This window comes from Eretmochelys imbricata, chromosome 6 (assembly GCF_965152235.1).
Source record: "Eretmochelys imbricata isolate rEreImb1 chromosome 6, rEreImb1.hap1, whole genome shotgun sequence".
Lineage (NCBI taxonomy): Eukaryota > Metazoa > Chordata > Testudines > Cheloniidae > Eretmochelys > Eretmochelys imbricata.
The window spans coordinates 104675542-104701792 of NC_135577.1; the positions used below are offsets into that span (position 1 = coordinate 104675542).

Genomic DNA, 26251 nt, shown 5'->3' on the forward strand with positions numbered 1-26251 from the left:
AAAGAACAAATCTGTTTTAACAGAGCTTTCAGATTAGCCTCTGGTCTCTTAAATTCTGTTCCTTCAAACATATTTCCATCTGTTTTTCTTGCTGCATTTTTCTGCATTATTTGCTTTATTTATTTATTTATAGTCCAACAATAACTAGTCGCTGCTCATCGCTATTTAGACTTTGGGATAGGTAATACTTAAATTGGGCTACTGCTGCCTCAGACTCGAAGGAAATATTCAAATCAAAGGGAACTGATTGCTAGCAATAAATAAGTTCTTGCAACAACCTAAGACCAGCAATGCTGATAGTTTGTTAGTCCGGTAAAGAATGCAATAGATAGCAGTATTACTGACTCAGCTCTTTCAAACATCTCAGGCTCTCTCAAGCTCTTGCTGAAATAAACATAGGAGGAGGGGCCAACTTGCTCAATCTGAAACTGTATACGTTTTGAACCTGATTTAATGTGGCCTAAACAATCTCTCCTGAGGCATATCTTTTTTTAAATTTAAATAATCTGTTAGTATGCACAGTTTTTAGTATCTGTTCTTTAACTGGGGAATTTCAGAGCTCCTTCTAAGAGTCTGTTATGACTAAATCCCAGTATAAGTTGTTTGTTTGTTAAGATAAGGATCCCACTCTAAGAAAAGTGAATGTATCAGAAGAGGAAAAAGCTGATGATTCAGCCAAAATTTTCACATCATAAAATGTGTTGTTTCAGTTCATGATGGTTCAAAAATGTTTAAGATCAGTTACGAACCTAGAGATTGATCTGTCCTTTACTTACCTGTTTCTGGTGCTTACCTGATGGTTAAGGTGGTGAAGAACATTGACAGAATGTGAGAGAAACTAGACCACAGGTCATCTTTGTCTAGATCCAGATTGTACAGCCTCTCACTAAAAAGCAATCTGAATTGGTCTATAATTAGCAGGGCGGGTATGTCTGTACTGGACATAAACAAATGCAATGCTAACTTAAAGACTGCTGCTGGAAAATTTAGTTCTGAAGAGCTGATTTGTGGCATATCTAGTAATTTTTAGGACAGCTTCATTTTCAACATCATTGCAACAGCTCTTTTTCAATGTGTGTAAATTAATGCTTGAGTAAGGTGCCAGACTGAAAGTCCGGGAGACTGAAGTGCTATAGCTATGGAGTGCATTAGTGCCTGGGGATTAGAAATTAAGTTCCTGCCAGTTTCTTTGACAATATGACTCATCCATCCATGATTTGAAGGGGACCATGTGTAGAAATGAAGTTTCTTCATATCCTTGAAATCTTTGTTTTTAGCTGAATCTGCCAACATATGCATCATTTTGATGGTGATCTTTATGATATGGACAACTGTCCTCTAAGAAATGGATTGAAATTGCTTATTTCAGACAGTTGGAAACAAATTTGGCTCATTACTGACCTGAGCTGTATTTGAATCACTGAGCTCCAGTAGATATGAAAAGAGTCATGTTCCATTAAGAACATTCTGAGCAATCCAATCCCAGAAACCTTTAGAAATGAGGTGAAAAAAAGATTGTAACCATTGCAAACTATTTGCTTTCTTGAATTTTTCCTTATATTCTCAGTGACAGGGGTAAGGTAGTGGGTAATATAGGAAGAGTGGCATGGCTGAGGTTCTCAGGTTTTCTTATATTTTCATGGTAGTTTTTTCTGTACAAAAAGAATGTGTTAAAAAGGGTTGATGTAACAAGTTGACACTGACCCTTTAAGACGGAGCAGGGCCAGTGCACCTGTGCTTCAACAGCTCACTCCAACTGGGTTTAAAAGAGGGCACTTGGACCCAGTAGGGGAGACCCAATGAGAGAGAGACCTGGTGAGTCAGGGCTGCCTGAGAGCAGAGATTGGAGAAGCTAGGAAAGGGTTAAGTGAGAGCTTCTTGAGAGAGACAGTTTGTAGAGAGTGAAAATCTCTGTAAGCCCTTTTTGGGAAGATGGAGGAATCAACTAGGGTGAGAGCAGGGAGGATAGTTTGGTGACTGTTCTGGGCTAGAATTGCTAATGCAAGGAGGCTGAGAGCTAGGAGCCAGCAAAAGGGACTAGCCTGCTGGCTTTCCTTTGTCAGAGAGACAGTGATGGGAGGCTGTAAAGGGCGGAGGGCTAGTAGACCAGCAGAGGGGCTAGTTTTCATACCTTCCTAGGCTGAATAGTCAGTACCGCGGGGTGGAAAAGGGCTGACTTGATAGACTGTGATTTAGGCAGAAGAATCATGGGGTTGGTCACTCTCAGGATATTATTGTGTGTGTATCTGAGTAAATTATGCCCAAAGTTGGGATTTTGCGTGAAGACTGGGAAAGACTGTGTTCTTTTTATGGCCGGACCTAGATAAAACTGAGGCAGGTGCACGTGTCATGCCATGGACTACTGTAGAAGGGTGCTCCGAACAGGGCTGCCTTCTTACAATTGGTTTCTATTCTAGAACAGCTGACCAATTCAAAATGGGATTTATTACCTCTAGAGATGACTGGGTATTAGCAAATGGTCCTTCATTTCTTTTTTTCAACAATAAATTATTTTTCTGTATTTCACTCCTCTCATTATTTTATTTTTGCAGGGACTGGCTATTTATACCAACATACTATGTTTATAGCCTTCCCTTCAGCTTTATCTGGTTTTCAGTCCACCCATTTTATACTTACTGTGTTAACAAAAGTATTCCAGGAAAATATAGAACAGGTAGCAAGATGGTACTCATAACAAATTACTTCTCTCATATTTTATCAAATTGCCCCAGGAAATAGCCTCATAGTGTGTCCTCTTTTTTCCAGTCTACTAAAATAAGAGGCTGTTTGAGAGACAATACAATATTTGTTAGAAATTAAAGCAATTTCATTTTGAATCTGTGATGCATATATTCCATCTAGTTCATTATGAGCTGTTAGATTAAAAGTGCAAGAACAAACATATCAGCAAGCCTCCTGCTCTGTAGTATATGCAATCCAGCAACATGATTACTTGGCAGGTATTGTCCTCTAGGATACTTAAATGCATGCTCCAGTACACCCTTGTCATCAGAAGTGCCTTTGGTTCCATATTGCAGAGATGCTTTTATAATATTGAGCATCATGGGTCAACTTGGTCTTGTCTTCCTGGGCCTTTATAAAAGAGCTGTTTTTCTCTTATTCTTTGAACTGAACAAATGGCCACAGAACAAGATGTGTTCAGAACTGAGGAATAAAATGAACTGACAAATTGTTTAAAAAAAGCTGAGTCAGTTCCATTATCAGATTCAGTGGTGTTAAGGCCAGTTCAATAGACCTTTTTAATAAAAATATGCAAATAGCTTTGGGAAAACAAACAAACAGTCACATGAGGTTGCAAAATTATTGACAATTCATTAACTTTAACCCTAGTTTTTCCACTTAACTGCCACATAAACTTCTAGCCTCCCATTCCAGGCCCCTTTCTAAACTAACGTGCTGACTTGAAGAATTTCTGGAATTTGCTGCTTAAAATACTGAATCCAATTACATCTGAGATATTCTTGATCCTATGATATGCTTTGGTAGACAGAGAATTCTTGAAATGAAGGTGCACTAAAAATCAGCAACCTAGATTTATTTTTTTTCTTAAATTGTGTGACACTCGAAAGTTGAGATTATCACTTCGATAAAGGTCATTTTCTACCAAAAGTTCATTAAATGTTGTTGGCCTGTTGGTTGCTGGTGGTACTTCTATTGCTTTTATATACTTACTTTCTGGCAATATATAGCAAAAAGGAGATTTTGTTCTTATAAATGTAGGGGTCATAGTGGATAAGCAATTAGCGTGAGCTCCCAGTGAAGTGCTGTGGCGAAAATGGCTAATGGGATCTTTTGATGTAAAAAGGGGAGTAGTGATTGTACCTCTGTATATGGCATTGGTAAGATTGATAATCAAATACTGCATACCGTTCTGATGTCCACATTTTTAGAAGTATGTATAAAAATTGGGAGAGGGTTCTGAAAAGAGCCACAACGATTCAAGAGCTTGAGAAAATGCCTTACAGTGAGAGACTTAAAGCGCTCAGTCTGTTCAATTTATCAAAAAAAAGTATGAGAAGTGACTTGGTTTCAGTGTATAAATACCTTAACAGGGAGAAAATACTGGTAGTAAAGGGCTCTTTAATCGGCATAACAAGAACCAATGGCTGGAAATCAAAACCAGACATATTCAAATTTGAAATTAGGCTCAGATTATTAATAGTGAGGGTGATTAACCATTGGAACAAACTTTTAAGGAAAGTGGTGAATTCTCAATCCCATCACGTCTTCAGATCAAGACTGGATGGCTTTCTGGATGGTATGCTTTAGTCAAACACAAGTTATTGGGCTCAATGCAGAGGTAATTGGGTGAAATGTTATGGCCTATGATAAACAGCAGGTAACACTAGATTTTTCTCATGATCCCTTCTGGCCTTAAACTCTATTAAACTCTGTGAAATACATGTGAGTTTTGTTAACGTCTATAGACACTAGTATAAGCAGTTCCCCCAAAGGCTGCTTTACTATCTGTTTACTTTCATTAAGAGCTTGTCAAGACGGAGAGTTAGTACATGGCAAGCTGGGGTGTAAATCTACAGTGCACTAGCATGCCACACACTAAGTGGCTGTGTGGACTGTGGACTGCATGCTGGAAGTTCCCTACTATGCTTTGACCTACTGCTGTTTGAAACAAGAGATGGTCAAAGCACACTAGGGAATTTTTATCACACAGTAACAAGGTCCGCACAGCCAGTTAGTGGGCAGCACACTAGTGCGCTGTAGATTTACACCCCAGCTTGCCATTCACTAACTCTCCATCTAGACTAGCCCTAACACAGGGATAGTTGTATTTTCCTATTTTTCCTGGGTGGGTTTATAAATGCTCTTATTGGTTTTGATTGAAAATATTTTTTAGCATTGACAGGCTTTGTTATGTTTGATTTTTGTTTTTGTCTGTTGAAGAAATATTACTGCTGATGAACTGACCAGTTACTGGCGATTTCATATAGCTGTCACTTTATCTAATTCCCATTGAAAATAGTGGGAGTTGTCTCACTTCAAAGGGAATTGAATTGTCTGTTAATCTCTCTGTACCTCTGTTTCCCACATGTGCGATGGAATCACAACGTTCACCCACTTTTGTAAATTTGTATTTACAACTGTAAAGTGAAAGACATAGTGATTGGGCTATGTGTTTCTGCAGCTTTTTATCACCATGAGCTAATTGGGTAGTTAACTCAGCTTCCTCATGTAGTGTTTGAATGTATTTGCAGAACTCACAGGTAAGAACAAATGCTCCTTTTGTCAATGCTGTGGGTAAAATAGACTGAGGAAAAGGTAATTGAAAGACATTATGACTGTCTGGATCAAGAATTTTCTCTCTACTTGCTGGCAGAAAATTGGTAAATCAAACCTGGTAAACTTGCCTGTGCAACTGCAGAAATTATACAGGTAGGAAAAATTTTCCATTGAAATTCTATATTTGTCATTTTAAATATTTAAAACAAAACAACAATTAAATAACCACCAAACAAAAAACTTTCACCTTTTACCATTTTTAGATTGGGATAAACAAGATTAAATTTACCAGACCCTTTTAATATAACTCAGAGAAAGTATGGTCAAGTGTGAGGCATCAGTATTGTGTTCTATCGGTTAAATCAGTTGTGATATATATATAGTTCAGAAATTAAAATAAAATCATATATATGAAATTTTTGTACATTCTCTACAGTTGAAAAACACTGATGTCTTGTTATGGGTTCTCCCATGTAGATCCCCCACCCTCTGGATATCTGCATGCACCTCCTCATGAACCTTGGTAATCACTGAAATGCAGATTCATAGACAGCTTAGACATATTCCTCAGTGTATGTTCTGTGCACCTAATGACTCCTTTGTATTTGGCATTGACAGCTCCCTTCCTTTTTGATCTCCATGGTTTGGTGGATCTCGGTGCCACCAGAATGAGGTTTTTTGAAGGCATTTATTTTACTGAATTTTCTTTATTAAGAGCTATTTTTCCAAATGTGGCTTCAGAATAAAATTCAATTAATTTTGATCTAGAGCTGCAGTTGGTCACCTAACATGATAAGTGTCTACATCCTTCTAAGGACAGAGAGCCCAAATCTTGTCAAGCTTACAACACTCTGGCTTCTCAAAATTGTGAACATCTTTGCTTCTTACTTCAGTTATATATTATCTGGTTCCTACACATCAGGCCCTTTCCCTGTGGTATCTGATCCATTCTAAAGCAATTTTCAAAACAAATTATTTTGTAATCTATGAAACTATTTTTTAATTTGCTGTCCACCAACTTGTCAACTTTGTAAGCTGCAGTTGCTATTGACAAATTGTTTTCTTACTGTTTCCACAAGGTTAGGAAGTGGAAGCGATGGTGCTCTTAACCCTTGCTCATACTCTAAAGCAGATGTGGGGCACATCCAGCCCACAGGACCGTCCTGCCTGGCCCCTGAGCTCCTGGCCTGGGAGGCTAGCCCCCGACTCCTCCCTCGCTGTTCCCCTTCCCCTGTAGTCACCCTGCTGAGTGGGCAGCGCTCTGGTCTGCGGGGCTGCCTGCTCATGCACGGCAGCATGTTTGGCTCTGGCTGGGCGGCGTGGTGGCAAGACATGCTGCTCTGAGCGGCATGGTAAGGGGGCCCAGGCCAGAGGGTTGGTAAGGGGCAGGGAGTCCCAGGGGGCAGACAGGGAGCAGGGGGCGGTTGGATGGGGCGGAGGTTCGGGGGGGGGGGCGGTCAGGGGATGGGAAGCAGGGGGTGGTTGGATGGGGCAGAGGTTCGGGTGGGGCAGTCAGGGGATGGGGAATGGGGGGCGTTAAATGGAGGTGGCGTCCCAGGGGGCGGTTAGGGGCGGGGGTCCCGGGAGGGGGCGGTCAGGGGACAAGGAGCGGGGGGGGTGGTTGGATGGGTCTGGAGTTTTGAGGGGGCGGGAAGTGGGAGGGGGTGGATAGGGGGCAGGGGCCAGGCTGTTTGGGGAGGCACAGCCTTCCCTACCCGGCCCTCCATATAGTTTTGCACCCCGATGTGGCCCTCGGGCCAAAAGGTTTGCCCACCCCTGCTCTAAAGTGACTTTGGGTTCAAACCTAATCAGTCCTTTGTTCTGCCATTCTTCTGTAAATATGTATGCGTCTGTCTGTCTTTCTTTCTTTTAGTTCCTAATTAAAAGGTTATGCCATATTAACACAAATACAAAGTTGATAAACTGCAGCATTCTTTCAAGGAAAATCTATTCCAAAGGGACATAAATCACATTTCACTGGAGGTGAAATTTCATCTGTTCCAATTCAAGAAATCTGCAGTACTTTCTACATTTTGGAACTATAGCTACCTGAACTTAACTGCTAGACCTTAGTCTTTTTCAATAGGGTAGTTCATCAAAACCAGCTTGTTTTTTTGATGTCACACTGAATCCCTCTGAGTCTGCTGGTTAGTGCTTTTTTGCTACTGGAGAGTGGGAATCTGTGAAGGAGATCCCATGACTAGAAAAGAAGTTACTTACCCATAATCATAATTCTCCAAATGGGTATCTTCCTCGACAGATCTACACTCGCAAACCTGATGTCTTTTGTCATACATTTTTATGTCCAATTTAAGGTCTATGGAACTGAAGTGGGGATGGGAGCCAGACACATTTTAATAGGTGGAACTCAACAGTTCTCAGTGCAGACATCAATGCAGGCACATGTTTAAGCAATCTAGAAATTTACATTTCAATGTCTCCCGAGGTCCATGAGGAGGCACATCCAGAGAATGTGGCTCTCACACATGATTACCCAGAGAGTGTGGATCTGTGGAGGAGCTAACCATTTGGAATCTTGAGTTGTTGGTAAGTAACCCTATTTATGTTGTGTACCCAGTGAACATATTTAAAATTGAAATTGAATGCTTTCTATTCCAACAAAATCTATGTTGATTTTTTAACTTCAGCTTAACATTGCAGAAACGTATGTCTCCAAAGTGCCAGTTCAGCCCACAATTGAAAAATCTATTGAGTGTGGAAAGTGTGTCAGATAGATAAAATCAACAATCCAACTATTGCACTGTTTGCAGTTAGTCCTTTTGTAGTTAGAATGTACTAACAATCTTGTCTTTCACCTAAATGTTAGCACACAGGGTGGGAGGTGGGATGGGAGCTTCTTTATAAATAGTTCTAAAAGGGGCAGAATTATCTGTGCTGTCTCTAAATCCTATCTGAATCCTAAAACTCACGTTTTGATTCATGCTCTTTAGGCCCTGTTTCTTCTGCCCTCTTTCTTAATTGTTTTGTAAAGTTCTCTCTCTTTTTTTGAATGACTGTAAGAGGTGTATTTCAAGAACCAGATATTTATGTGCTTCCTTATTCTGATCCCCAAAGTCATTCTGTTATAAGGTCATATACTGACCTTGTTCCTTGGCAATACTCCCAGTAGTATTTTATTTTACTGGAAGTTGGTAAGGTGTCCAGCACAGCTTAATTTTACTTGGATAATGGGTATCCTGGTAGAAATATCCACAGCTATAATAAACACCCACAGCCAGCTCTTGAGATGAATAACAGTTTTCCTTTAGCTCAGCAACTCTGAAAAAGGGTACTTGCACATACAATCTGATTGGTTGACATTTCTGTACTGAGACTTCTGTATTGTTCACCTCTTATTACATAAATGATAAATGTACTAAATCATCGCATGACAGTGGTAAGCAAATCATAAGCCAGGATCATCTTTTGTCTGTCACATTTATGCCTGTGATTTGTGCTTTTTTTTTTTTTAAAGAAAGTCTGTTGGAGGTTTGGTTTTGGTTTTTACTAAAAAGTTAGATACTATTCTTTGCTCTTTCGTTAAATATGGGAAATATTATTTGTGTCCCAATATGTATGTTAAAAAAAGGACCAAGTAAGCATCTGTGAAAAATATCAACTGGCAGGTTGAGCTTGATCAGTCTAGAGAGAAAGCTAAGTGTTACCAAGGTTGGATTCACAAGTAAAATATGCAAATTGCAAGTAAAATAGCAAATTATGCAGTAAAACCACTTAAAAATGTCATTCTAGTAATATCCAGCAAAATGTATATATTGGTAGTGAGTAGTGTGACTCATACAGGTTACAGATAGCAGATGTTATGATATGTCTAAATAACTTCGAAAGATCTAGTTAGATATGGCCTTTAATTTTCATCTAATAACTGTCTACAAATGAACACTTGCTCACATTTTCTCTACCAAATTCACAGCCATGGAAAACACATCACAGACTTTGAAATGAGGTCTCCCCCCGTGAAATCTGGTCTTTTGTGTGCTTTTACCCTCTACTATACAGATTTCATAGTGGAGACCAGCGTTTCTCAAATTGGGGGTCCTGACCCAAAAGGGAATTGCAGGGGGGGATCACAAGGTTATTTTAGGGATTGTCACTATATTGCCACCCTCACTTCTCCGCTGCCTTCAGAGCTGGGCAGCCGGAGAGTGTTGGCTGGGCCCCCAGCTCTGAAGGCAAGGCCCCCCAAGCAGCAGCACAGAAGTAAGGATGGCAATACCATACCATGCCATCCTTACTTATATGCTGCTGCTGATGGTGGCGCTGCCTTCAGAGTTGGGCTCCCAGTCAGCAGCTGCCGCTCTCCAGCTGCCCAGCTCTGAAGCCTCGCCGCCTCCAGCAGCAGCGCAGAAGTAAGGGTAGCAGTACCGCAACCCCCTTACAATAACCTTGCGACTCCCCCCACAACTCCTTTTTGGGTCAGGACTCCTGAAATTACAACACCATGAAATTTCAGATTTAAATAGCTGAAATCAGGAAATATGTGATTTTTAAAATCCTATGACGGTGTAATTGACCAAAATGGACCGTGAATTTGGACCTAATCATCACCTATTGTTATTTGACTTTGGAATAGGCACTCTGAAAGAGTTTCTAATAAATGAGGTTGGTTCATGATAAAGTTGAGTATCCATAAATAGAAAAGTGTTTAAATAAATAACTTAATACATCTTTGGCTGTTTTTATTAAGAAGCTATACTATAAAATTTTATTTATGTTCGGTATCAGTTGGTGATGGAAATTTAAATAACTTTGTGCAATTTGGTATCACTTCCCAGGTGTACAAAATATTTATCTCTCTAACCCATGAATAACTGAAATGAATGCTGGCTGGCTTGTTATGACATTTTCTAACTGTATATAAAGAAAGCATCTCCACCTAAACACAAAAGTAATTGAATAAGACACACAACTAAAAAGCTTAGTAAAATTGTAATGTGTGCTACATTTTTTCCTTGCTAATCAATGTCAAACATTATGATCCACTTTAATTTATTTGTCTGGAAAGCTTCATATTATTATGATTTGTAAGACACCTGAATTTGTGAAGATGTAGTTTAAAAGAGATTAGAGTATCTCTAAATGATTGCTGTTAAGAGGAAGTGGTTGTGTAAGGATAGTTTTGTATCAGCTGATTCCTAGGATCTGAATAAACATTGGAATTTTCTTTTAATGTATTTCTGGCTCATCCTTTTAAATAAATACCCTTTCTGATTATTCAGGAGGTCCTGCATGTTGCAGGGGTGGAAATGCAGTTAACAGCTGCTGTTGCATTTTTGACTATTCTGCAAGAGGAGTCAGTGTCCATTCATACTTATTCCCACTCCTTCCTACACATCATTCTACAGAATCTGGAACACAGGGATGCAGGTCAGGATCATGATGCTATGCTGATAACTGATTGGTTCTTTGTGATTTATGTTTCCTTAGTGGCTGTACAGTACTATTTAAAACAATACATGCAATCTATACCAATTTGTGAGTTTATTCATTGATGGTGGTTTTATGGAATGGCTTGCCGTATGTAAGGTTTTCTATATATTGACCTTCCTGTAGACTGTTATTTAGCTGATAGTTTCCTTCATTTTGAATAAAACAAATACATTTCTGTTTGGTGCACGAAATCCTGAGGTCCTTAGTCCAAACTTCCAGTGACTTAATTGGAATCTGTGCCTGAGTAAGCACAAGTACGGACTACAGTGTTTTTCTTCATAATGTTGAGATTTTGGAGATTTTCTTTTATCTTCTTGAAAATTATTTTTTTAATACAGGAAAAATAAAAATGACTCGCAGCAAAAATAGAAAGCTTTACATAAGTAAATTAAAGAAAATAGTATGTTATTTCTAACTGGAGAAAACTGTCATCTTCAAACAGTTGTTCCAAAAACAAGTAATAGAATAATTCTCCCCTCCCCAAAATGCAAGCAAAACCTGCTTTTCTAATGAAATATATGCAAACAGATAGAAGTGTGTAACTATTTTTGAATGTTACTGTAATGTCATTTAGAAGTATAGCTCATTGAAGAGCTGAATGCACCAAATCAGAAGTTGTTTCATACAACTGACCTATAATATAACATATAGTCCGTTTGTGTCTAACAGGCGTCAGTAATGCGTGGCTAGAAACTCTTCTTGCTGTAATAGAAGCCTTGCCAAAAGAAACCATCAGACATGAGGTAATATTATTTTGTCCTGGAAACTTTAATGGAGAATAGATTAAAGAATAATGATCTGATTTTCAAAAGCTTGGAGTACCTGTAATTCCTATTTGCTTCAACAGGAGTAACGAGCGGTCAGCACCTGTGAAAATCTGGCTATATGTAGAACATAGTGTAGTAAAGGACTGTGTTGGGGGTAGATGGGAGGTCATCTTAAAAGGCTTTTGTATACATCAACAAACAATGACCTACAGTATTTTTAAATGAGATATCATCAATAAAGTGCATTCGAGGGTCTGTGTTTTCAATTTCGAAGATGATAGTAAACGTGGAAGAATGTTCTAACAAAAGAGTTTTTGTTTTAGTAACTTAAAATTCTGGATTGGCACTGAACCTAATTTTATGTTATAGGTGTAGTGGACTTGGGGGTTTAAGTTCCTCTCAGTGGGTCAAAGCCTGAGGTCTTTATTTGGAGGTCAACCTGCAAACACTGTGTATTTTGTGTCTACATTATGGGTTGAGGGTAGGGAAGAATTCTGTCACCTGCCCCTTAATGATCATTTGTGCTTTATAAAAACATTGTTAAAATGTGCTTGTAAATGAAATCCATTGTTGCTTTTAAAGGGTAAAAGGCTAACAATAACAAAATAAATTTATTTTGCTAGAACCAATGTGTTTCTGTAATGTAATTTTAAAAATGATCACTTCTGGAAAATGTCAACTTGCTCTCTGCTTTTTCCTTAAAATAGAGTAAAATGATAGGATGCCCCCATAACAATGTACCTTGTGTATAATACAATTGCTGAGGCACTTTTAGGACAGCAGTTGGTTAAGACCACATGATATAAGGCTTTTCTTAATTATTTCATTTTTGTGTTGTGACACTTAGATTCTTCTCGTTTTATTTATTGTAATGGAAATTGGAGGACAGTCTTAAATTCAGAGCACTTTAGGGAAAAGACTGTGTCTTGCTAAATATTTGGAAAGTGTCTGGCATGTTCTGGGTACTCCCATTGTTCAAATATTAAATAATAATATATGGTACCTACAAAACCTGTATGACTTGTTTCCTTATTAAGTGTTATACATTCTGTGTACTAATTCTAGCTTGTTCATCTGTTCACATTTTCACAGTAACCTCAGCAAATTTCTGTCAGTAAGATGATGGGAAGGGCTGCTTCTGCAGCACTGCTACTCTTTCCTGGCCTGTGTATTCTGCTGGGGTTGTGCATGAAAGGTTGGATGAAGAGCTGAGGCAGAGCAGGGGAGGTACCCTTCTTTGCAGCACCCTGCCCTACTCTGCACATGGGTTTCCATGGTGATTTCTCATCAGAAGATAATACAACTAGGCATATTATCTTCCTCTGGCTCCCTTTGACAGCTGATCCTCTGGGATTGTGGAGGAGATCCAGCAAATGGTAGCACATCTCCAGCAGAAGCAGCAGTCGGTCATGGTTGCACATGGAAATGGAATCCCTTCTGTATGGATCCCAGAGATATTCAAGGTTGGGAGGGTATATGGCCACCAGAGTTCACGTCAAAGGGGGTGTCCCTGGAGAAAAATTGGCAAGAAGAGCTTCATACTATTTCCTTTTCCCCCCTCCTCCTCTGGGGTTTTCCAAGCCAGGGGTCCTTTGTGTGAAAATTCCCCAAATAATATCTATAAATATGCTTATAGAATTTATTCTCTAAATAAAAACACAAGAAGATAGATGTAACGTTGCAAAGGTGTAATGGCTGTAAGTGTGATATGAATCATAAACTAGAATTTGGGCCAAGATACATTTGGTATATACTATAGTTGGCACTGAATATTAAAATGCAAGGTTCTTCGTAGTCTTAATGTGTGCATTATTATGATCGCAACCTAATTTTGTGGAAAAAGTAATTGTATTATGTACTTCTAGATTTGTATTATGTACTTCTAGATTTTTTTAACAACAGGAATACATTTGTTACTGTTTAAATGTTTCCTCCCATTTTTCCATATAGATCCTGAATCCACTTGTTTCCAAGGCACAGCTTTCCCAAACACTTCAGTCTCGTTTAGTTAGCTGTAAAATATTGGGAAAATTAGCTAACAAGTTTGAAACTCATATGTGAGTAGTTTGTGTGTATGTGTTTCAGATTTAATGTTTATCACAATGTCTTTTCCAGTGGATAATATTACAAGAAGTAGATTTACATAATTTTCTCTATTGTACAAAAATTGAATGCTTTTGTTCTTACAGATCCATCCATCATAATACTAATTAGCTATAAGCGATGTTCATTAGGTAGGTCACAGTACTCAGCATGTTCAAACATTGCTGTTGTCATCAGCTTTCAACTTCCCTGTGTACATTCTTCCACCAGTCAAGAGGTTACCTTGGGAACACCATTTTTCATGTCATTTCTCCAGATTATTGTTCTGTATAGGAAAGTCTGCAGATCTAAACAATAGTTTTTCAGCCTGCTTGCAGCTTTTGGAGGCATAACCATGCCTGCCTATCAAAAACAACAGGAGAGTATCCCCACTCCTGATGAGCCTGCCAGTTTAATTCTGTCTCCTCACATGCAGTTAGACTCTTCCAAGCCTTCCTGGTGCATTTCATTAAAATCTATTTTAAAATCTCCAGTAAAGGAATTGTTAAACTTAAAACTCTCTTGTCTTTAAAGGCAAAATCTTGTTTCTAAATTTTGAGTTGTGTGGCCAGATTTCAGAATTCTTTGCTTGGGATTTTATTCTTGTCATAACTGCATGGGGGACACAGCAGCAGCCAACTGCTGTTGACCTGATCTCCTCCACCTCCAAGACTGAAAGTCAGTGATTTGGACAGCAATGTAGAACCTAGAAATACCTAACAGCAGTAAAAGCCCTAGAAGCTATCTGCCCCACAATATCCATTCTACCTTTCTTACCTTCTACCATCAGTTTAATCAACCCTGTATTAAATAGGCCCTTTTCAGCTAGCCTTTCCTGTGCAGGCAACATTAATAACCGTGCCTCAGGACTGTCTAGATGAGACATTAGTGTCCTCAGCGCCTTCTCAGGGTCTTATCAGACTCCCAGAGTCTCAAGGCTCAAGAAAAGGGTTCCCTTGAGATTACCTTTCTGGGCCAAGTTTCAGTCCCCAGGTCCCTCTACAGGGATCCCCATCCCTAACAACTGAAAAGATGAGCTTCCAAAGAAAGCCACACTCCAGTGTAGGAAGGGACTCCCCTTTCCCTGGGTGATATTTAGACAAGTCCCAAAGGTCTCCTGCCAGAAACAAAACTGGTTTCCCAAGGTTTAAACACAGGGTTCCATTTGGTTTCTGTTGATGGGGAGCGTCTTTGTACATGTTTCTGTCTCTCTCTTCTGGCCCAAACCCCTCTCTGAAATGAGATCTTTTATATGGTAATATATATTTTAAATAGACATTTCTTCTTGACAGAAAAATTGAAGAATCATATCCTGGTCGCTCTAAAGTCTATTGTGTGCTACTCCAGCAGCTCAGAGCAAACATAAAGCTTGCTTAAGTGGCCAGCTTTAAGGGCCCATTTTTCCTTCAGAATGGCTGCAAAGAAACCAAGAATGCTCTTTCTCTAACACTTTTCCTTTTTAACATTTTCACAAAGTTTGGCTGCGTAATTCCCTCCAGCCTCTGCAGCGTTAACTTTTTCACTCTCTTTTCTCTTTGTAAATATGCCTGGGGGTGCCGTACATAGGACCTTCTCCCCCTTCACCTGCTGTAATGGCTGCTACCTGTTCAGAGGCAAAGCCCAATTTTTGTCTCAGACTCTTAATTAGTGATTCACAACTACTATGATTTGCAGGTGCTCTGCCCTGCTTCAAGGTTAATTTCTTTACCATACCTTGGAGCACATGATTCTCTCTTTCAGTTTTCTCAGAGGCTTTAGCTTGGTCTGCCAGGAATCTTTCTCTCTTTTTGCATTCCTGGAGTGCCTCTTTCACTGTTTTCAGCTGAGTTTGGGTATTTGTAGCCAGCACCTTCACTTGTCTGCTCCCTTTTCCGTTTGTGCCTTTTCCTCTTTACAAGAAGACAAGCGGAGGTAAGAATCCTTACATGCCTCCCACAACAACCAAATTGCTGCTGCATCTCTTTTGGCAGCACTAGAAGGTTTGTATATGAGGATATACTGAGCCAATCTATTCTCTAGGTCCGAAATAGTGCAGACATCAGCTAGGGCTTGTTTAGTCCAAGGACTGTGCCCAAATTTTTGAAGGATGTTTAAAAGGTGTAATTTCTTTAAGAAAAGGTGAGGTTGGAGTTCCTTCTGACTGCATTCCTAGCTCTGGTACTGGCTTAAGATGTTTAAAAGAAAACAGGGTAACATGGAAATTAAATCTCTTTGTCACTCCTGGTATTACTTAGCAAGTGACACAGCCTAGATTCTGAAATCATAGTTTATCAGATTTCCTCGTCACACCTGGCACAGGTCAGCGAGTGACACAGCCTAGATTCTCTGAACCTGCTACTCCTTATTCCAGCGAGTAGCTTAGCCTGGCCCTTAGGCCTTCTTGCTGCTGCTGATACCTCAGTGAGCAATAGGACTTAGGTTTAGTAATCGTAGCTTAATCTATGCGTTTTTCCCCTGCTACCTTCCCCGAGGCCAGCAGGTCTGGTTAACCTGTTCTTCCCTGCTACCTGTTAGAGGCCAGCAGGTCTGGTTAACCTGTTTTTCCCTGCTACCTTCTCGGAGGCCAGCAGGTCTGGTTAACCTGATTGTTTTTAGTAATCTTAGGTTACTTTATACACTTTCCCCTGCTACCTTCCCGGAGGCCAGCAGGTCCCCTGCTACCCTCCTGGAGGCCAGCAGGTCCCCTGCTACCCTCCTGGAGGCCAGCAGGTCCCCTGCTACGCTTCTGGAGGCCAGCAGGTCTGGTTAACCCAATAGAAATGCCTAGCTCAATAGAGCTGGCAGTGTGCACACCAATATTTACAATAACTGAGGCTTTTTACCAGTATTCCTTCTTTCGCGATTCTCCACCAAAATGTTATACCAATAAAATAAAAACCAGCAGGATCTTATTAAAGGGGAAAAGGCAAAATACCACATTTATTGTGAATACAGAAAGAATCATAGTAAGCAGTTAGTTATAGCTATAACATTCCATTCAGTCTCATATTTATTTACACATTCATTCATACACACACACACACACACAGGTTCTGCAAGGTTGTTATCATAGTTACCAGCCTTAGAGTTCCTCATGCCAAGCCACTGGCCAGGTGGCCTGGACATGAGGAGGGAGCAGGGCCTCGTCAGATGCACATCTAATGCTCCTGGAAGTTGGTTTGCAGAATCAGACCCCCAAAGTTCTCACTTTCCAGAGTCCATTTTTATAGGAATTTCTTCCTATGACAGTCTATGGGAATTGCTTCATCATGCTGTTGCTGAATCAGTCAGCAGATGTCACATTCCTGACAGCTCCGTGCTGCCAGATGTTATCTTGTTCTTTGGTTCTCCCATTGTTGAGGCTGTTGGGTGGATTCCAGTCTTCCCCCCGGGGGTCCTCTCGTTATTTTCACTTGATGCCTTCTTCAGCCGATGGACGCTGGATTCTTAGGCTGGCACCTCCCTGGTCATTCAGTTATTATCCACACCAAGCAACCATCCACATACATCCTCTATCTCTATTTTAATCACAATTGTTAACAAAGCGAGATGAATACAACAAAAGGGCGGGGAGTCTCTGGGTGCTGTTTCTGTTGTTACAGAGTATTGCTTTGAGTCTCTTTTTGTGTGAGTAGTTGTTGTTACAAAGAATTGCTTTGAGAACAGACTTTGTCTTAGAATATACTAATACAATTAGCAGCTTGCACGTTTCACACATAGAGGGAGAGAAACAGTACCAAAAACCAAGAGACCTCTTAATTAGTAATACCCTGGAATTTAAACTATGGGGAATCAAACTCATTTGTGATTTTAATACAGAACTTCTTTAATATGATCCAACAGAAAGACCAAGTAAAGCAGTTCATATCTCCAGCTGCAAGAAAAGAATTGGAGATCAGAATCCTTATGTGAAGGGGAGGAAAGCTCGTATGGTTCCAGATTGACCAAAAATTGTTATTACAAATTAATAACAGTTGACTTGGTATGGATGCTGAGTCAATCTGCAAATAATCAATTTAGAAGATTGGAGCCTTTGTAATGTATGTGTTTGTATAGTGCTATGAATATTTATGTTGCTGTTTTAAATAATAATTACAATATTCATGAATAGAGTCTAGATAGAGTTCGACTTAATATTGTCTCCTGGAATCTGACTTTGATTGTAACCTTTCCAAAGACTAAATGGAATTGTGCTATTTCATTTTCTTCCATTTCAAACATCCCTTCTTGGAAATACTTTCTTGGCTAGAAGAGCTTGGATACTAGAAACCCTTGAGCAGGCCTCCTTTTTTAAATTTATTTTATTGTCTGTATTGTGATAGTATCCAAGGTCCCACTCAGGATTGATGCCCTGTTGTGTTAGATGCTGTGCAACCATAGGATGACTTGGACCTCACCTTGCATAAAGACAAGTTCATCTTCAAGATTTTCTTCCCAAAATGGGCTCAAGGTTTCCATATCAGCCTGGAGATTTCCTTTCCTTCTGTATTCTGAGAAGTTTTTCAAGATTCCTTAAATTCTATCTGGACTGAAATAAGGATTTTTTAATATATAAGTTCGGCTGTTTGAAACCTCCAAAGAAGGGTCAAAGAGCATCCAGGGCTATGTAGGTCAGGTCTTGCAACAGAGGTCCAGTGTGCACTTATTCCTACTTCATTGGGGCCTATTCCACTTTAAGGAGTGAAAGAGATGGAAGACATAGCTGCACAAACCAGTTGTTCTGATATTTTGGAAATCCATTCCTTCCACTCTGCACTTGGTAGGGTCTTAGAATATCTTAAAGGCCATGTTTATTAGGACAAGTGGTTGGCAAATGGTTTCCCACTCTACAGTTGGGTAACTGCTCAATAGTCCCTTCAGATTAGATTGATGGATCTGCAAAAACAAATTTAAAATAAAGCAAAAAAAAAAAAAAAAGGACGTTTATCTTACAGACTAAGCTGTGTTTCGCGCCCACAGTTGGGATAATGCTATCCTGTTGAGTCCATTCACTTTGTGTGGATTGTATTTTTTTAGGGCAGAGCTGTCTGTATGCTGTAGCATCTGTTAGAATATAATAGAGAACTGGCCAACAACAAAGTGTATAAATGCTGATTTGGAGGGTCCTGTTTGATTTACTGGATACTGGAACAGATCAGTCTAATGTCTTGATTAGTGGACTTAAGTTGCACCCTAATTTTTAATTTAAAAAACCAGCCATTTACATTAAAATTCCTATTTTGTTGTGTTTGCAAGCAGCTGATGATGATAAACATAACTGGGACTTTCATTTCAATTTATACAATGTATATGTATTCATACAACAGCTGTCCAAATATTGCACTGAAGTTGGTTATTAAGTATCTTTATTAAAAGTAACACAATACTTAAACAGTATTTTCAAAGGTTTGAAAATCCTTCAAATGAAATATTAACAAACTGCGGTGAATATGGATAATACTCTTCTGTGAAAATTCCATTTTGTATTTTAGTTTAGTTATAAAAATATGCTGTAAAGTTCTATACTATTTATAATTATAAGCTTCAGAATTGTCAGTTGTACTTTATCAACCTGCCCTACAACACCTGCTCTTAAAGGTTATAAATACTAAATGTTGCTGTATGAAGAGTACAAATTAAGATTACTGTGAACCATCTAGAATCAGATGTGTTCACTCAATGGAGTTTACAAATACTTAGTTCTTCATATTAATTTAAAATTTTCAATTTTTTAGCATTAAAAGGGAAATTCTTCCACTGGTAAAATCACTCTGCCAAGATGTAGAATATGAAGTTCGATCCTGCATGTGTCGGCAACTGGAACATATAGCTCAAGGAATAGGGTGAGTATAACTTGCAAAATTTACTACAAAATGTAAAATTTAGCTCTAAAGTATTTAGTAGTAATGTAAAAACTTTTAAAAATTTCAAACGTGTATCCTGGCATGTTAAATTATTTGATATTCAAGGCATATTGCAGTCTCTCAATTAATTGTCCACAGCTTTCACCCACTTATGCTTTATGTAATTCAGGAACGTATTTTTGTAACTACCGTGTGAACAAAAAACATTTTTCTGAAAAGGGTCTGATTCAAAGCCCCTTGAAATCAATGGGAAGATTTAGCTGACATCAGTTGTTAAATGTGTAGGTATACAAAGATGGAAGACAATCTGGAAGGAGTCCATAGTTCTTTAAACTAATTGCCACTCTTTGCAAAAGGATGATAAACATGTTTTGATTACTTATAGTAAAAGTAAATTCTGTGGCAGCTGTTTATATAAGCTTGAAAGCCTCTTCATTTTTTTAAAGTTACAAATATAGCACTAGAGAAGCTCTGTTGAACTTATAGACAAGTTAAAATTTATAGTGTCTTGTCTTGATCATACAACATAGAAGGTACCACAGAATCAGGGCCAAAGAGGATACGTTTTTTACCCTCTGAAATTTCTATTATAAATGCAGATGTAGCTGTCTACCTCTCTGTTCTTGTCTAGGAGATATGAACAGTACATAACATTATGGGCTTGATGCACAAGTTACTGGGTGAGTTTCTCTGGCTTGTGTTATGCAGGGAAAGGTCAGGCTAGATGATCATAAATGGTCCTTTTTGGCATTAAAATTTATGAACAGCACTCAGGGAGGGGATGAAATTAAAGCCTAGCTTTGAAAGGTACTGTACAAATGCAGTTTGAGGTTTTTTGGAGTACCAACATGTGTGGGAATGATTCTTCTTTGTGTCTTTAACCCTTTGAAGGTGGGTGTGATGAACTGGGCTGTGTAACTACAAGCAGTTAGAGTAAAAGATTAGTAATGTGGTTAAATTAACACTATTTCAGTAAAACCATGCAGTGCAGGGACTGCTAGATTAATTTGCCAGTTACCTTTTATTTGAGATAGGAAATAAAATTAACTAGAAGTGCTTTGAATAGTTGCTGTGTAAGGGCTTTGTCCTGCAAACATTTAAGCACATGAGTAACTTTAGAAGACATTGAGCTTATTCAGATTACTCACTTGCTTAAGTGATCAGGTCCTGTGTTATCCCCTTACCTCCCTCCACCCCAAAAGACAGTTTAGCATAAGTAAGTAGTTACAATGTTTTATAGTAAAATAAATTTTGTTTTAATATATTGTATAGGACCAGCTTTCAAGCATTAATTGGTCACTTCATTTTTAAGTGGTTTCTTGCAACAAGCATTAATGCTTTATGCTTAACAATTTGTCCCAACTTGTATTTTACTATGACATTCTAGTTACCTTTTCCAGACCTGAAGAAGAGCTCTATGATGCTTGAAACTGGTTTCTTCCGCCAAAAAATTTGGTCCAGTAAAAGATACTACCTTACCCACTTTGTTTATCTCAATACAGAATGTAAATTTTTGAGATCATTTTTATTATAATCCACTCTGATTATGTTATATATCAATATATGTATAAGAGTAAAAATTGCATGGAAAATGTACGGATTGGTATCACACATTGGTAGCTGCATCATCTTTTGGAAATGACATGGTTTTATCACAGATTTATAAACAACTGATTCTTTTTTCTAGTTGCCATATTTGGTTTAATTCTCTGTCAGAAATTAAATATATCTTTAATGGTTCCAAAATGGAAATCCACAGAAACACATTTTGGAAATATCTGTTTCAGCTTTCTTCCCGGTTCCCCATCCTTGTGATTTCATTTTCTCTCTTTCTCCCTGCCTTCCTGGGTCTTATTTGGAATGTATTTTTACCCCTCACTCCTGACCATATGTTCACTTATTTCCTTCTTAATCCATCCTCTCACCTGCCTGTTGATATTTCTTTCCTTTGGGATTCTGTCCGTTGTTTCCTGTAGTTTTCTCATTGAATTTCTTTAGCTCCATCAGCAGGTAGGATGCCATAATGAGGCATTTGGTGTTGACAATAATGAATAAGTGACACACTCTATTGTAAAATATTATTTCCTTTGTGGGAGGGTGGATTATAAAATTTAATCTAATATCAGTAAAACTAACTCTGCTGATGACTTTTTTGTGGAGGCTAAAAGTGGCTCCTATAAAGTGACATAAAGGAGGTAGGAGGATTATGGAAGAGTGCAGAAGATTTATTTTCATTCTTTTCTTTTAAATCCAGGTTAGCTATAGTAGAACCTGATGATAAGGAGAGAAGGAAAATATAGAGCTTTACCTTATCTTCCCCCACAAAAAACGTTCAAGGCCAGTATGTTAACCAAGGAAATGAAGAAAAGTTCATCATCTTCTGGTCTCATTTTTAGCCCAAACAGGAACAAATACACTATAAATGAGAAAACTGAAATTTGCATAAAGTGATAGATTCTACACAAAGCCAATTGGCAAGAGATAACAGTGCCACTAGTGGCTAACAATCTCCACAAAGGCAGTTTAATGAAGAAGGAAAAAATTTCATAAATAATTATTAACTGTTGAACAGCTGTTTCTTTCTCTCTTCCCCCACCTCCTTTATTGCTTGTGTATCTGTATCCGTATGCTATGCTCTATGTCTCAGAGTATCTCTGCCTGGTCCCCTCTCCTGCTTTCTCCATGATTTAGACTACACTGTGAGCTCTCTAATGTAGCGGCTGTAAGCCAATGGGAGAGAGCTCTCCTGTTGGCTTAACTGCTCCAGCCCCTGCGAACGAGGATAGCTATGTTGGCAGGAGAAGATCTTCTGCTGACACAGTGCTGACTACACTAACTATGTTGATGTAACTTATGTTGCTCTGGGTGGTGGTTTATTCACACCCCTGAGCGACATAAATTATGTCGATATAAGATGTAGTGTAGACATGCCCTCAGTTATCATCATCTTTAACTAGATCCTGTTAGATTAAGGATGTATGTATTTATGGAGGGTAAACTGTAGCAGTGATTTGTGTTGAGGATGGCTCAAGAAATAGTGGAATAAAGGCACTTCTAACAAGATATTGCATTTATGTAAATACTGCAGCCATGCATGGCATCATTCCTTTTCTTCACCATTTACTGGTGCTCACTATTTCATAATCAAACAATTTCCCAGTAAAATATTAATGATTAGTGTGCAATTATCAGTTGAGAAGACAAATACTGAGATCCACTTGGTTTGTTGCAATTAATTTTGTCAATAAGCTATAGTAGTCCAATCCAAGTAACTTTTTCTTGTTCTTGCTGTTTCTGAACATTTGAATACATTATCATTTGCACTGACTTATAAGTGGGGTCTGTATTTTTTTTGTTTACATAGTATAATATGTGTTTGTGTGTGTGTGTGTGTGTGTGGTCTTTTCCTTTATAAAAAGTGCATATCCTATGACTTTTTGTTATAGCCAATACAATACTAATATTTCTGTTTAAATTGTGAGAGAGCCTAAAAATTCTGAATATACGAAGAGGCTGTAAACATCCTATATAATTTTGGTTTCCTCTTCCTGATTAGCACCCATGTAGTCTGAGTCGCAGTATGTAGCTTGCCTGCAGTACCTCTGTTTATCAGTGTGATAAACATAAAGGGTACATAAATCTTCAGGTTGTGGAAGTTGATGTAGTTCTACTGACTTCAGTGGAGCTGTGTCAGTTTACAATAGCCGCAGATCAGATGAAAAGATTTTATGTATGTGCAGGAAGAGGCCTGCCATCAAGGGCGAGCTTCTCAATTAAAATATTATCTAAACTAAAAGGCCAGAAGTCCTGACAACTGTGAGAAGTGAGCATGGTGGAAACATGTAAGGAAAGTGGAAAAGCTCCTTCGAAGTATTATTAAGACCATCAGGAAGACATTTCTGGTTGTCTGTAGACAGTCGAGAACTCCTTTGTAAAATGCTCTGAGATCCACTAATGAAAAGCGTGATATAAGAGCTAAGTATTATGGTAACTATTTATTGTATATTATATATGCATTGAGGCATACCAAATGATGCTGGCTGCCTACTTTAGTACCACTGCGCAAGGAAAGGGATCTCTCTCCCATTTTGCTCACACCAACTCATCTTTCTATACAGATTTCCAGACCATGAAATTCCATGCCATGAAAATGTCTCTCCCCCTTCAATCTTCAAATTGATGAGAGATTCAAATCTCATTCCAGCCCTTCATATACAGTAACTCCTCGCTAAATGTTTTAGTTATGTTCCTGAAAAATGCGACTTTAAGTGAAGCGATGTTAAGCGAATCCAGTTTCCTCATAAGAATTAATGTAAATGGGGAGGGGGGTGTTAGGTTCCAGGGAAATTTATTTTCACCGGACAAAAGATTATATATTATATATATATATATATATAGTGACAAAGCTCTGTCCTTGTCTCCATGGGTGGCACGTTTCCTGGCAGATTTTTGCTAGCCTCAGAGGCTCCCTGTGACCCTCCATATAGCCCTTCTCTCTCTAGAGGCAAGGGTCACAGCCTACTGGACCATTTTCATCATAAGCCAGCAAAGAAGGTGAGGAGAAGCTACCCTCCCTTACACAGTCTCTGTGATCTCCCAGTCTCAGTGATTAATCAGGGGACAAAGTGGGGAGCCCAGGCCTGCCCTCTACTCCGGGCTCCAGCCCAGGGACCCTAAGAGTACCAGCTATGGTAGCTGACTTTTTAGAAACAGGACAAGTACAATTCCCTGGGCCACTTCCCCACAGCAGCCCCCCACTTCACCCTTACCTCAGGGCCTCCTTCCTTGTGCCTGATATGGTGTGTACTGCTCAGTCTCTCCAACAGTGCAACTTCCTCCTACAGTTCATGACACACGCACCCACCTGACTAACTGGGAGGCTTTTAACTAGTTTCAGTTAGCCCCTGATTGGGTTCAGGTGTCCCAGTCAACCTAGCTGTCCTCCCTGCCTTCTGGAAAGATCTTAATTGGCCCCAAGTCTCTTAATTGACCTTGAGCAGCTGCCATTTGCTTATCCTGGTAACAGGGATTTGTTTAGCCTGCGGCTAATATATCTGTCTCCCATTACTTTACTATAGCCATCTGGCCTTGCCCCATCACAATATATATATACACACACAGTATAAGTTTTAAACAAACAATTTAATACTGGTACACAGCGATGATGATTGTGAAGCTTGGCTGAGGTGGTGAAGTCAGAGGGTGGGATATTTCCCAGGGAATGCCTTACTGCTAAATGATGAACTAGCAATTGGCTGAGCCCTCAAGGGTTAACACACGTTGTTAATGTAGCCTCACACTCTACAAGGCAGCACAAATGGAGGGAGGGGAGACAGCATGGCAGATAGAGACACACATTGTGTGTGAGAGAGAGAGATGCTCATTGCCCCTTTAAGTACGCTGACCCCACTCTAAGTACACTGCCTTTTTAAATAGATCAACAAGTTGAGACAGCAGCTCCTGCCAGCAAGCTCCCTCCATCCTGAGCTCTGTAGTGTCCCCCCCTGCTCTTTGGAAATGGGGTAAGTGGGGTACAGGAGCAGGGGGGAGGGGGACTTCCTGACATTAGCCCCCCTTTTCCCCCCACCCCTTGCACAGCAAGCAGGAGGCTCCGGAGAGCAGTTCCAAGGCAGAGGGCAGGAGCAGTACATGGCAGTGGGGGGAAGGACAGCTGAACTGCTGGCAATTGACAGCCTGCTGGGCGGCTGCCGCACAGGGAACTTAGGGTAATGGGGAGCTGATGGGGGGCTGCCAGTCCACCCTGGTTCCAAGCCCCCACCGGCTAGCTCCAATGGGCTGCTCTTCCTGCAAGCAGTGGACAAAGCAGGTGGCTGCCAAACAATGTTATAAGGGAGCACTGCTCAACTTTAAACAAGCATGTCCTCTAATGAATCAGCAACAAAGCAACGTTAACTGGGATGACTTTAAGCGAGGAGTTACTGTACCAATCCGTAGCAGATGTTGAAACCCAAGTTGCCGAGACTACCTTCGACAGATATGTTAGCAACTGGGAAAGAAGGATCCTCTTCCCTCCCTTCCCTAGAACTGGCTTTGAAGAATCCAGCATTGATGTTGGGTCAGCCAGTCAGGCAGCCCCACAACTCCTCCAGATAATGGCGGCAGCCCTTCCATGTAGAAGGGCTTACCTTTGGCCAGTGCCATCTTATATAATGAGGACAAGTCATTCCCATGCATTTTCACTAGTCATGGCTCATATTTTGTCATTTACATTTAGGACCTTGCTCTTTTCTCGCATTGAGAAGTTTCTGAATACTCTTGCAGAGAACTCTTCTGTGTGACGCACGTTAAATCATCATAACTCTTTTTTTTCCAGATTGCATTGTATGTACAATCTGTAATTTGAGATAAACTAAGTAATTTTCCTTAGTCATGAGAGGGGATGATTTGTATTTGAAACTTTAGTCTGTTTTCAGATGGCTACAAAATCTCTAGAGGTTGTTTTGTTTTGTTTTTAATTTTATTTTTGTTTTCCTGCAGCTTTTTTCAGTTTTTCCTAACTGGGAAATTGAAGAGTAACATACAACTTCCAGAAGAAAGTTATGTTTGGGTGAGATTGGGTTTGGTTCTGTGTAAAAATTGTTTCATTATTTGTCTTCCCTAACCATTTTGCTTGCTTTGCAGGACAGATCTAACAAAAAATGTAGTGCTTCCTGAATTAGTAGAACTAGCGAGAGATGAAGGCAGCAGTGTGCGGCTTGCAGCTTTTGAGACTTTAGTTAATCTGCTTGAAATGTTTGATGCAGGTAAGGTCATAGTCTAGAACTACTTAGCTCAATTCTGCAGCAGTTTTTCTGGATTATAGAATTTGTCTGGTTGTATTTCATTGTTTTCATTCTGTAGATCAGGGATGGG

The 26251-nt window shown here is 39.5% G+C and overlaps 1 protein-coding gene across 1 annotated transcript in view; it reads left to right on the plus strand.

Moving 5' to 3' along the window:
- PPP4R4 (protein phosphatase 4 regulatory subunit 4) overlaps positions 1 to 26251 on the plus strand; it is a 123176-nt gene that overhangs the window by 40449 nt on the left and 56476 nt on the right. Inside the window, exons 4-8 of the mRNA XM_077820417.1 lie at positions 10497 to 10644; positions 11377 to 11450; positions 13425 to 13531; positions 19250 to 19357; positions 26021 to 26142. Of these exons, the coding sequence (XP_077676543.1) occupies positions 10497 to 10644; positions 11377 to 11450; positions 13425 to 13531; positions 19250 to 19357; positions 26021 to 26142 (559 nt within the window). The remainder of the gene's footprint in view (positions 1 to 10496; positions 10645 to 11376; positions 11451 to 13424; positions 13532 to 19249; positions 19358 to 26020; positions 26143 to 26251) is intronic.